This window comes from Girardinichthys multiradiatus, chromosome 14 (genome assembly GCF_021462225.1).
Source record: "Girardinichthys multiradiatus isolate DD_20200921_A chromosome 14, DD_fGirMul_XY1, whole genome shotgun sequence".
Lineage (NCBI taxonomy): Eukaryota > Metazoa > Chordata > Actinopteri > Cyprinodontiformes > Goodeidae > Girardinichthys > Girardinichthys multiradiatus.
The window spans coordinates 15932122-15945188 of NC_061807.1; the positions used below are offsets into that span (position 1 = coordinate 15932122).

The following is a 13067-nucleotide window of genomic DNA, read 5'->3' on the forward strand; positions in this document are numbered from 1 at the left end:
CATTGTCACTGTAACACAAATGACCTACAGTTTTTACCGTGCATAAATAATCTTTATTTTCATTTTCTTTCATTCTAATATTACTACTTGTTTTTGCACATTTACCTTGTTTTGTTATTTGATTGCACATTTTTTCACAACTATCTGCACCCTACATGTTTGTTACTAAGAGCTGCTGTAACAAGTTAATCTCTTCATTGTGAGATCAATAAAGTGTATCTTATCTTATCTTAATATTTTTTTAAATCAAGAACAACATAGTTCTTGGAATGGCTTTCAGGAATATATAATATATATAAAATATAATAAACAATAGTGTCTTTCAAGGATCCATATTGGAATCTTTATTGTTTATTATTTATATGAATGATCTGACTAAAATATCCAACCATTCCTTTGCACCTGTCTTTATTCTTCTAATGGACGTTTGACTAATGTGATTAAAACAATAAAGCAAAATTTTAATATTTATTCCTAATGGTTCAACAAATAAGTTATCATTGGATGTCAAAAAATTACTACTTTTCTATCTTTGTACTGTAGTCTTCTTTATCCTTTTTTAACATATTGCAGTATTGTTTGGGCTGGTACATTTCTGTCTTATCTGCATAAAATACTGCTGCTTCAAATGGACTGAATTTATATAGCACTTTTCCAGTCATCGATTTACACTAGCACCACATTCACCCAATTGCACTCACTAATGCTCACACATTCATACACCGATACGCAGATCGGTAGGCAACTTGAGGTTAAGTGCCTTGCCCAGGGGCACATCAACATATGGCAGGAGGAAGCTGGAATTGAACCCACAACCTTCTGATTGCAAGACAACTACTGTTCCTACTGAGCAACAGTCACTTCAGAAGAGATTTGTTAGATTGGCAACAGTTTCTGGAAGAGAAGCACCAAGTGCTCCTTTAATCTTTATTCTGAAATTACTGAATATATTAGATAACAGTATTTTGCAAACTTCTGCTGTTGTCTATAAAGTAAAATATTTAATAGTGGATTCACCGATACTGGTTTCTATCATGCCATCACATTTATTATTTCTGTACTGCTTTTAACATTGTATTATTATTAGTTTTTGCTAATTTATGTTGTATTAACTAATAAACTAAGCTTAACTAAACTAATGATTTCACATAGTTTTCGAGTAGTGCAGTTTTCAGAGTGGTGTACACAAACAGTAAAAACACAACAAATCTTTTCTGTTTTAATCTAAAGACGTTGAATGTACCGGGCCTCAGTAACACAGAGAGATCAGAACTAAAACCCAATGAATCAGTTTAGCAGAGGACGGTTCCCCGTTTGAATGTTGCCTAGCAACAGGGTCAAAGGGATTCATGTTGCTTATAAACTCCAGATGATTAAAAAAAACTTTATAGCCTGATTCTTATAAGTTTGTTTAAAGATATCATGATATTTATTTTATGGGAAATGAAGCATAAAGCAATACAAAGACAAGCATAAGTACTCTTCAAAATAATTCAAAATTTTAAGTTTTGGTATTTTTATTTTTTCTAAAAATCAAAACTTTGCTTTTCTTTTAGATGTACCATTTCTAGATATGATAAAGAAAAAGAAATAAAATAGAAGCAGTGACATCACAACATGTGACATCACACCAGGGTCTCAAAGGCAGAGTTCTGTGACCTCACAAGAGTCTATTTCTTTATGTCAGATAACCTCACTTGTCTGACGTGTCTGAGACATTTCTCCTGATTCGCAGTTCAGTTCGCAGTTTTTCAACTTTGTTTGACACACAACTCTGTTGTAAATTTACACAGAGCTTTGTGTGAAATCTGTCCTGATTTTCTAGAAAGATAATTTGTCTTATAATCTGAAACAAGCAAAAGTTCAGATGGAGTCAAACAAGCCTTTTGTTGAGAAGGAAACATGGGGTGATTGTGTAGAAAGAGAATTAGGGGAGCTGCCTGAAAATGAGAGTTATACAAAGCAGACCGTTATCTGTGCACAAACAAAGGTCACTGAAAAAGAATGGGAAACATTCTTGGAGCCAGACAATATGCAGCTGGAGAACCTGACCGAGATCTCTGACATTCAAACTTCAGATAGCACTCAGGACGAAAGTTTTACACAAGCTTGTGACCATCAAAGTTCAGAGGATTCAGAGAATAATCCCCGCTTACGGCACATCAGAAGGGGATGGACTCCCACCTACAACTGCCCAACACACCATCAAAACAACAGACAGAGGTTCTGGAATCAGTCCTCAGCCCCACCGAACACCAGCCCACATCAAATTAGGCCACAATGGACACCTCATGCAGGTTACCAAAATCCACAAATGAGTTTTGATAACATGCAAGAGGGAAATTTCCAAAGGTACCACAACTCCCAAATCCCTGTGCCTAACTCTTGGCAAGCACCATTACCAATACCACCACCTTATATGATGCAGATAAACTATCTTAGATTCCAGGTAGAATATCTCGACAATGACTTGCGGAAAAACAACATATCTCTCTCTGAGCAAACTGAAAAGAGGCTGCAGGCGGAAAAAAAGTATGATGACTGTTTGATACAGCTCCGCCTTAATGAAGAGACACTTAAGAAGTCCAAATTGGAATATAACAAAGTACAGGAATACTTAACGAAACTGCTAAATGTGATGTTAGGTTATGGTAACATGGAAGACAAGAATTTCCAATTGTTGCACAACTCCCAAATCCCTCTGCCTATGCCTTACCCTTGGCTACCACCACCGCTAATGGCACCACCTTATCTGAGGCAGATAAGCAACCTTACACAGCAGTTAGAATATCTCCAGAGTGAATTGCAGAAAAACAGCATATCTCTCTCTGTGCAAACGGAAAAGAGACTGCAGGCGGAACAAAAGTATGACGACTGTTTGACACAGATCCACCTTTATGAAGAAGCACTTAAAGACTTTAAAGAATTTCCAAATGTGCCCCAGCAAATCATTTCTGTACAAATTCAGACAGATTTACAAGAAACCTTAAAGTTGAAAACACTCTGTTATCAAGCTGGTTCAACACAAACTGAGATGGATGTACCAGAAACCAGGTCTAGATTAATACCAGTCCATCAAATGATTTCAACACAAACAGAGACAGATTCATTTTTAAATGTTCAAGAAGAAAATGTCTCTGAAACACAACAAAATGGAGACCAGCAAGGGGGGAAAAAGCCATCTAAGAAATCTAAACGTAAGAACGGGAGAAAAGCATCAGTGGAAACTGCCTCTGAGCCACAACCCCTTAATGATCTAAAGGATTCTGAAGAAAATACTGAACAGCAAGAGGTTTCAGTACCAGAAACAGTCAAGGATCCGACAGTTTCCCTAAAAAATGAGATCTATACAAATGAAATATTGATCTCTGAACAGCAGCAGGTCACTGAAGAAGAAAAGGTCACTTCTAAAACTCAAAACATGGTCAAAAAAGCTAAGACTGTGACACAGCAAATTGTTTTAGAAACAAAAACAGGGAACCCTCAGACAGTTTTTGAACAAAATGAGACAAATATCTGCAAAATTTCAGAGGCAGAATCAGTTAAGGCTCATGCAGCTTCGGCTGAAAGTGAGGGTGGTCCAAAGGAAAAGCAAATCTTAAAGGTGCTGAAGGTAAACAAAGCAGAAAGAGCCTCTAAAACCCAAGAGAAATCTATCCAGAAATGTAAGAAATTACAATATGAAAAGTCTAGAAGTAAGAAGCCAAAAACAGAAACTGACTCTGAGCCTCAAACAGTCAATAATTTAACAGTTTCTGAAGAAGTGGTTGTAGATGAAACACAAATTCTTTCAGAACCAGAAACAGTAGCATCCGCTCCACAGATGAAGTTTGAAGTAGTGGAAGATGTCATCTCCACATCACTTCAGGGACCAGAAACACATGGATCAAAAGAGTTATCTGTGCAGGAAACTGGTTCTGAACAAGAAGAGGGCCAAATAAAAGAGGTTTCACTGTGGAGGCATTTCAAAAAAGCTATGACTCCATCACATCGACGCCAGTACAAACACATTAAGGAAAACCGGCCTCAGTAGACTTCAACTCTTGTCTTTGATAGGATGGATGTTTCTAATTGTGAACATCAAAAATTATACCCTAAAGGGATATTCCACATAAAAAAGAAAAAGGATGCACCAATATCACTGGGATGTAAAAGATTTGAAAAGCAAGGGCTGCACGGTGACAGAGTTCTCCCCGTGTATGCGTGGGTTCACTCCGGGTGCTCCGGCTTCCCCCACAAAGTTCAACAACATTAATGTTCATGTTCCTCCATTATAGGGTCCTTATTTCTATCTAAAATCATCCATCGTTTTTAATTAAAGGAATATTTCAAGTAAAAAATCTAAACAAAAGTAAAAATAAAAAACAATAAAAAACAATGCAAAACATTAAACAAAACAAAACAATTGCATCATCAAGTCAGCACCCAATAACAACGGTTTGAATTGCACATAATATAATCCACAGGCAGATAAATGACGGGTGTCAAAACTTTTGACTTGGAGGAGGCCGCTACATCAGAAACAGGCACCAGAGAGCATGAGTGGTGGCATCGTGAGTGAAGCAGTGGTGTCACAGGCAGCTACTGGAGGGTCCGACAGTCAGTCAGAGCAGCGGGTGAAGGTCAGAAAACACAGAGTCTGACTCGCAGGCTCATTGGACAGCATCGCCAGCTCTTGATGGAGTTGGATAGGGTTTGTGTTGTAGGCTTGTGTGAGGATGTGTTGTAGAGATCCATTTACCTGGCTTGTAAGGCATACAGATGTCATGGTGACTATTATTGGCACTAGACATCTGTACTCCCCACATGCCATGTATTTAGGCTGGGTGGGCGTTTTGTGTCTTGTCTGGCATGTGGGGTGTACATATGTGATGGTGACTATTGTTGGAACCAAACATCTGTACTCCCCACATGCCAGGCAATGAGACTGGGTGGGCGTTTCATGCCTTGCCTGGCATGTGAGGTGTACAGATGTTACAGTGGACCCATGTTAGAACTAGACATCTGTATGCCCCACATGCCAGGCAATGAGACTGGGTGGGCGTTTCATGCCTTGCCTGGCATGTGAGGTGTACAGATGTTACAGTGGACCCATGTTAGAACTAGACATCTGTATGCCCCACATGCCAGGCAATTAGACTGGGTGGGGGTTTGTACCATTGCTTGGCATGTGGTGTGTACAGATGTTACAGCGCACTAAGGTTGGACTCAGACATCTGTACGCCCCACATGCCAGGCAATGAGACTGGGTGGGCGTTTCGTACAATTGCCTGGCATGTGGAGTGCACAGATGGTATTGTGGCTATTGTTGGAACCAAACATCTGTACTCCTCACATCCCACTTATTAAGGTTGGGTGGGCGTTTTGTGCCTTGTCTGGCATGTGGGGTGTACATATGTGATGGTGACTATTGTTGGAACCAGACATCTGTACTCCCCACATGCCAGGCAATGAGACTGGGTGGGCGTTTCGTACAATTGCCTGGCATGTGGAGTGCACAGATGGTATTGTGGCTATTGTTGGAACCAAACATCTGTACTCCTCACATCCCACTTATTAAGGTTGGGTGGGCGTTTTGTGCCTTGTCTGGCATGTGGGGTGTACATATGTGATGGTGACTATTGTTGGAACCAGACATCTGTACTCCCCACATGCCAGGCAATGAGACTGGGTGGGCGTTTCGTACAATTGCCTGGCATGTGGAGTGCACAGATGTTACAGAGGACCCATGTTGGAACCCTACATCTGTACACCCCACATGCCAGGCAATGAGACTGGGTGGGCGTTTCGTACAATTGCCTGGCATGTGGGGTGTACAGATGTTATTGTGGCCCATTGTTGAAACCATACATCTGTTTGCCCCACATGCCACTTGGTGAGCATGGGTGGGCATTTCGAGTCAATACATGACATGTGGAGCTTAGAGATGTCTGGTCCCGTCATTGGTCGCTGTTGCATCTATATGCCCCATAAGCCAGGTTTATGAATCTCTACAACCTGCTTCATGCAAACCTGCAATACAGCCTTGTCGAACACCATCACCAGCTGGTGGTGTTGTCTGATGCGTCTTCAAGTCATTCTCTGTGTCCGCTGACCTCTCACTGTTCAAACTGACTCTTGGACTCACCGATAGCTACCTCTTACACCATCACTTCACTCATGTAGTCATCACTTATGCCCTCTGGTGGCGAATCTAGACATAGCGGCTCCCGGCATATTATTTATTTCGACACCCGTAAGTGGTCTGCCTGTGGAGCAAATTAATCCCAAATGTGGCTATTTCCCTTGGGTGCTGACTTCAGTTCAATTCAATTCAGTTTTATTTATATTGCGCCAATTCACAACACATGTTGTCTCAAGGCACTTCACAAAATTCAGGTACATACATTCCAATCAATCCTAATCATTGAACAGTGCATTCAGAGTTAGTTATTTAATCAAATTGGATAAAAAGTTTTTCTGTGTAAGTAAACCCAGCAGATTGCATCCAGTCAGTGACTTGCAGCATTCCCTCCTCCTGGATGAGCATGTAGAGACAGTGAACAGTCACTGGTGTTGACTTTGCAGCAATCCCTCATACTGAGCATGCATGTAGCGACAGTGGAGAGGAAAAACTCCCTTTTAACAGGAAGAAACCTCCAGCACACCCAGGCTCAGTGTGAGCGGCCATCTGTCACGACCGACTGGGGGTTTGAGAGAACAGAGCAGAGACACAAAGAGAACAAAAAACACTGATCCAGGAGTCCTTTCTATAGGAAGGAAAAGTAAATGTTAATGGATGTAGCTCCTTTAGTCGTTTCACCAAGAAAGAACAGATAAACTCTGAGCCAGTTTTCAAGGTTAGAGTCTGAAAGAGAGCACATAGAGTTAGTCACAGTTAAGCTCAGTCAATCGCCATGTCTAGGAGAGAGAAAGGGTTAAACACTGAAAGACAGGGCCATGTGGATCATCGTTAGAGGGTGAGCATTAAGTTGTTGCCAGCAGAAGCTTGGACGATGCCCCTCTCCAGAATGGTGTCACAGGTAGACACAGAATCAGGCCAGGTGTAGCTTCTAGGAAGAGAAAAGAGAGAGCACAAAGTTAAAAGCTGAAGTAACAGCAAATAATGCAAAATTGGAGAGTAGTGTGATAATGTAGCAAAGAGGGTGAAAGTGGTCATTATGTCCTCCAGCAGCCTAAGCCTCTAGCAGCATAAGTACACAGAAAGTTTCAGTTCAGATTATTTAGTTAAACGGCGCTTATTTTTTCAACAATGTCATTTCAAGGCACCCCACAAAGGGTCCCACTGCTGGCCATTGTTATACTAAAAACCACAAGGATTGGGAGACCTCTCTGTCAGACTGATTATACCCATTGAAAAAGAGAAGGGGTCAATACAGGTAGCAGAAATGGAGGGTGTGTTTGCAGCTCAACCATAACTGAGCTGGTTTAGGCTAAACCTGACTCCCCCTTACTCCATCCAACAGGGAGGGAGGAAGGCTCCCTCCCTGATAATCTAAGCCACTCTAACTATAAGCTTTATCAAAAAGGAAAGTTTTAAGCCTAGCCATAAAAGTAGTAAGGGTGTCTGCCTCACGGACTAAAGCTGGGAGCTGGTTCCACAGGAGAGGAGCCTTATAACTAAAGGATCTGCATCCCATTCTACTTCTAGAGACTCTAGGAACCACCAATAAACCTGCAGTCTGAGAACAAAGTGCTCTGTTAGGAACATATGAAACAATCAGATCTCTGACGTATGATGGAGCTAGATCATTAAGGGCTTTATATGTGAGGAGGAGAATTTAAAATTCTATTCTGGATTTAACAGGGAGCCAATGAAGGGAAGCTAAAATAGGAGAAATATGATCTCTCTTTTTAATTTTCCTCAGAACTCTTGCTGCAGCATTTTGAATCAGCTGAAGGCTTTTAATTGAATTTTGTGGACATCCTGATAGTAAAGAATTACAATAGTCCAGCCTTGAAGTAACAAATGCATGGACTAGTTTTTCAGCGTCACACCTGGATAAGATATTTCTAATTTTGGCAATGTTCCAGAGATGAAAGAAGAAAATCCTAGAAACCTGTTTAATATGGGATTTAAATGACATGTCCTGGTCAAAAATAACACCAAGGTTTTTTACTTTATTACCGGAGGTCAATTTAATGCCATCCAGGTTAAGTGATTGATTAAGCAGTTTCTTTTTTTAAATACTCCGGTCCAAAGACAACAACTTCTGTTTTGTCTGAATTTAGAAGCAAAACATTTAAAGTCATCCAAGTTTTATATCTTCAAAATATGCTTGTAGTCTGTCTAACTGGTTGGGCTCATCAGGATTTATGGATAAGTAAAGCTGAGTATCATCAGCGTAACAGTGAACATTTATCCCATGTTGCCTTATAATTTGACCTATTGGAATCATATATATAGTAAAGAGAATTGGCCCAAGTACTGAACCTTGTGGTACTCCACAATTAACCCTGTAGTTTAAAGATGATTTATCATTTACATGAACAAACTGACAGATAAGATTTAAACCAGCCTAGCAGTAATCCCCTGAACCCTACAGCATATTCCAGCCTTTTTAAGAGAATATTATGATCGACTGTATCAAATGCAGCACTGAGATCTAACAGAACCAGAACAGACACAAGTCCATTATCTGAGGCCATAAGAATATCATTAGTGACTTTCAGCAGAGCTGTTTCAGTGCTATGATGAGCTCTGAAGCCTGACTGAAACTCTTCAAACAGGTCATTGCTGTGTAAATGCTCACACATTTGATTAGCAACTATTTTCTCAAGAATTTTAGATAAGAATGGAAGATTGGATATAGGTCTGTAAATGTTTCAAGTCATCTCGATCAAGCGAAGGTTTCTTAAGCAAAGGTTTAATTACAGCTACCTTAAAAGCCTGTGGTACATATCCATTTACTAAAGATAGATTAATCATATCTAAAATGGTGCTGGTAATCAGAGGGATCACTTCCTTAAATAATTTGGTTGGGATTGGTTCTAACATACAAGTTGAAGGTTTAGATGAAGCTAATATTTCTGATAACTCAGGAAGCTCCACAAGATCAAAACAGTCCAAACACAGATCAGGTTCTACAGTTATTTCCAATGTTGTCTCACTTGCTGAGGATGAAGTAATCATCTCCGGGAGTATGTCAAAGATTTAATGTTTAATAGAATCAATTTTATTTAAGAAGAATCCCATAAAGTCATGACTGCTAAGAGCTAAGGGAATGGATGGCTCAACAGAGCTATGACTCTGTGTAAGTTTAGCAACTGTACTAAAGAGAAACCTAGGATTATTCTTGTTCTCTTCTATTAATGATGAGAAATGGATGAGCTTAACTTCCAACACAGTTGTACAGTAAACCAGGTGTAAATTAATACCACTCTATCAAACGATTTCAACACAAGCAACGACAGATTTATTGTTAAATGTTCAAAAGGAGAAGGTCTCTAAAAAACAACAAAATGGAGATCAGCAAGGGGAAAAAAGGACCATCTAAGAAATCTAAACATAAGAACAGGAGAAAAGCATAATTGGAAACTGCCTCTGAGCCAGAAACTCTCAATGATCTAAAAGGTTTCTGAGAAACATACTGAACAGCGAAGAGCGTAATTATCAAAACAATGAAAACACATACCATATTTCCTAAGAACTGACCCCAAAGGAAACATATAAAGTGACACAAGAATAGATCCTAAGATGACCTAAGATAGGTCTTGATGGGTTTTACCCTGTGGATGAAGAGGGTTGCATCCTTGCCCCTTTGGGTCAAATAGAGATCTCATACTGTTTCAGCCTACCTGGTTCGGCCTACCATCATTATGACAGAACAATTGCAGCAGTTCCTGCGAATTTTTCACCTCATTCAGGTGCTGTCGCTTGCCAGACATTTTGCCAGCAATTTGCGTGGCCAATGGCCGACAACGCTCTACTCGCTTCACCACGTCATCAAATAGCAGGAGCTTTTATCTACTGCTTGCCAGTGTCAACTCAATATGGCGGACCTGGATTTTATGGAGTGAGTCATGGTGCTCTATTTATTGAAAGCCGAACAACGCCGCTGGCATTGACGTTCCAGGGTTGACTGGAACGTCCATAGGCGGAACCCGTTTGGAGAGTACCAGCACCTACTCCAGGAGCTGCGTCTGGATGACGGTCGCTTTCAGCGGTACCTCCGTCTATCCAGGACCCAGTTTGAGGACCTACTGTCCCGTGTTGGGGGACAAATCAGCCCTTTGGACACTAACTACAGGCACTGTATCCCTGCTGCAGAATATCTGTCCTCTGTGAAAAAATTTGCAGCTCAATAGAAAGCTGTGTCAAGGACACATGTGTGCTTCACAAGTTAATGTGTACTTTAGTGAGTGATGAGCCACCTGCTATGAGGGGTCCAGCAGCTGGAGAGGTGCGACTGCAAGGTTTGAGTCAAGTAGCTGCCAACAACTTCTCAACAGAGGCATAGAGCATCAGGGATGCACTCAAAGAATTCTTCGTGTCGGAGGGAGCAGAACCATGGCTCCCCATGGCAGGATTGAACAGTCCTTTTCAGGACTAAATTTCAAAGGCTTTTTTCAAAGCCACCCACAAACCTCTTAAGAGCAAACCTTTTTTCATCCTATGTGTACATTATATATATTTCTGTCTTTTTCATGTATGTGATGTTTGCAGATTGTAGGGATTGTTTTCCCTTCTTTCTTTGCAGGGATTGCACTGACTGATTCGCAATGCGAATTGACAGAAAAGGTCAGAGTTTTCAATTCCAGCGAAATTCGCTTCGCGTCAATCGCGGGTTTGACTTCACTCTTGCTTCGCTCTATTCTCCTTAATCACGCCGCTCAGATCGCTAGAACGCGTCCTTCGCATCACTTCAATCCTGAACACCTCTACATAGGTATAACAAGTAAATCACTCGCTCCGAACGCATCATTCATGTTTGGTCTGAACACACCATTGGCAGTTAAAGTTGTCCTTCAAGAAAAATAAGAAAAGCCATGGCCTTACTTCATGGATGAGCTTAACTGTAAGTACAATACAGGCAACAACTTTATTATACAGAGTAAACTTAGTTTCCTATAGATCAAACTGTCTTCATTTAAAAACTCAACATTGACTCAACACAAGCACTTGGAGGCAAATACAAAAAAAAGGTTATAGAGTTTAGAGAGAAACTATGCTCATTTTTCTTGGACAGTGTGGCAGGACATGTTAATATATATATATATATATTGATAATGTTGTTACCAGACGTAATCTAAAGCTAACAATAGCATTACTGGTGCCAACCAGATTCACATCTAATTACTGCAGGTAGGAGTCAATAAGTAGACAGTGTCTGGTTTATGTTCAAGACTATGACCATATAAACATGCTAAACATTTTGACTGTAAATAATATCAGTTTTATCTGGTACTTGTGATTATAATAACTTGTATCGGATAAAGATGAAACAGAGGATCAGGAGCTTAGTTTGAAGTCAGGTATTTAAAATCTTTAGATATAAGGGATAGTGAATATATTGGACAAAGGATGGGATGAAGATCAGAACTGTCAGCATGGCTGGGGCCCCTGCCAGGCTGACAAGCTTTTAAATCTAAAAACAAAAATCTTATTAGCTGTAATAAATTATTTATAATAAACATGTTTTGCATCATACCAAAGCATGGAATCTGGTCTTTTTGGCATGGTTTACCTGTCGGCTTTATGTTAACCTGGGGCATAAACAGAAATAGGTAAACAGCTTGAAGATCAAATGTGATCAGATGATTTAAAGAAGTCCTCTCATTATTTTACTGCTATGCACTGGAGTGACATACAGTGCCTTGCAAAAGTATTCGGCCAAACAGTTCAATTTTGGTTTCATCTGACCAGAGCACCTTCTTCCACATGTTTGGTGTGTCTCCCAGGTGGCTTGTGGCAAACTTTAAACAAGACTTTTTATGGATATCTTTGAGAAATGGCTTTCTTCTTGCCACTCTTCCATAAAGGCCAGATTTGTGCAGTGTACGACTGATTGTTGTCCTATGGACAGACTGTCCCACCTCAGCTGTAGATCTCTGCAGTTCATCCAGAGTGATCATGGGCCTCTTGGCTGCATCTCTGATCAGTCTTCTCCTTGTTCAAGATGAAAGTTTAGAGGGACGGCCGGGTCTTGGTAGATTTGCAGTGGTCTGATACTCCTTCCATTTCAATATGATTGCTTGCACAGTGCTCCTTGGGATGTTTAAAGCTTGGGAAATCTTTTTGTATCCAAATCCGGCTTTAAACTTCTCCACAACAGTATTTCGGACCAGCCTGGTGTGTTCCTTGGTCTTCATGATGCTCTCTGCACTTTGAACAGAACCCTGAGACTATCACAGAGCAGGTGCATTTATACGGAGACTTGATTACACACAGGTGGATTCTATTTATCATCATCAGTCATTTGGGACAACATTGGATCATTCAGAGATCCTCACTGAACTTCTGGAGTGAGTTTGCTGCACTGAAAGTAAAGGGGCCGAATAATATTGCACGCCCCACTTTTCAGTTTTTTTATTTGTTAAATTTGTTTGATACATCCAATAAATTTCATTCCACTTCACGATTGTGTCCCACTTCTTGTTGATTCTTCACAAAAAATTTGAATTTTATATCTTTATGTTTGAAGCCTGAAATGTGGCAAAATGTTGAAAAGTTCAAGGGGGCCGAATACTTTCGCAAGGCACTGTAAGCATAGACCATGACCCTTGCAGAGGTATTCTGTCTAAATGCTATAAAAGTAGGTAAGAAATGTGAGCAGCCTTACTCTGCTGGTCACCTATCTTGCAAATGTTTGCAAAGACCCAGGTAACAGCACTCTGTCACCAAGCTGTTCACCTCTGACAAATAATGATTAAAACAACTTATTACTTTTTAAATGTTATAACTGATAGAGCCAAAACGTTTTACTAAATCAGTTTGTGCTGCATATTTTCACTGCATGGACAGGTTGCTAGCATTTTCAAGATGTTAAAAATGCAGCAATTTAATTATGGAAATGGTGGAACTAAAAGATTTTTAAGGATCCATTCACATTAAATTATTATTTTCT

General features: G+C 40.2%; 1 protein-coding gene across 1 annotated transcript; it reads left to right on the forward strand.

The window, feature by feature from the left end:
• The first annotated feature begins 873 nt into the window (after positions 1 to 873).
• LOC124880951 lies at positions 874 to 6079 on the forward strand. Its single transcript, XM_047386407.1, has 2 exons — positions 874 to 3118; positions 3293 to 6079. Exons 1-2 carry the CDS (start codon positions 1868 to 1870, stop codon positions 4031 to 4033), a joined length of 1992 nt encoding a protein of 663 aa, XP_047242363.1. The 5' UTR covers positions 874 to 1867; the 3' UTR covers positions 4034 to 6079.
• Positions 6080 to 13067: the final 6988 nt, after the last annotated feature.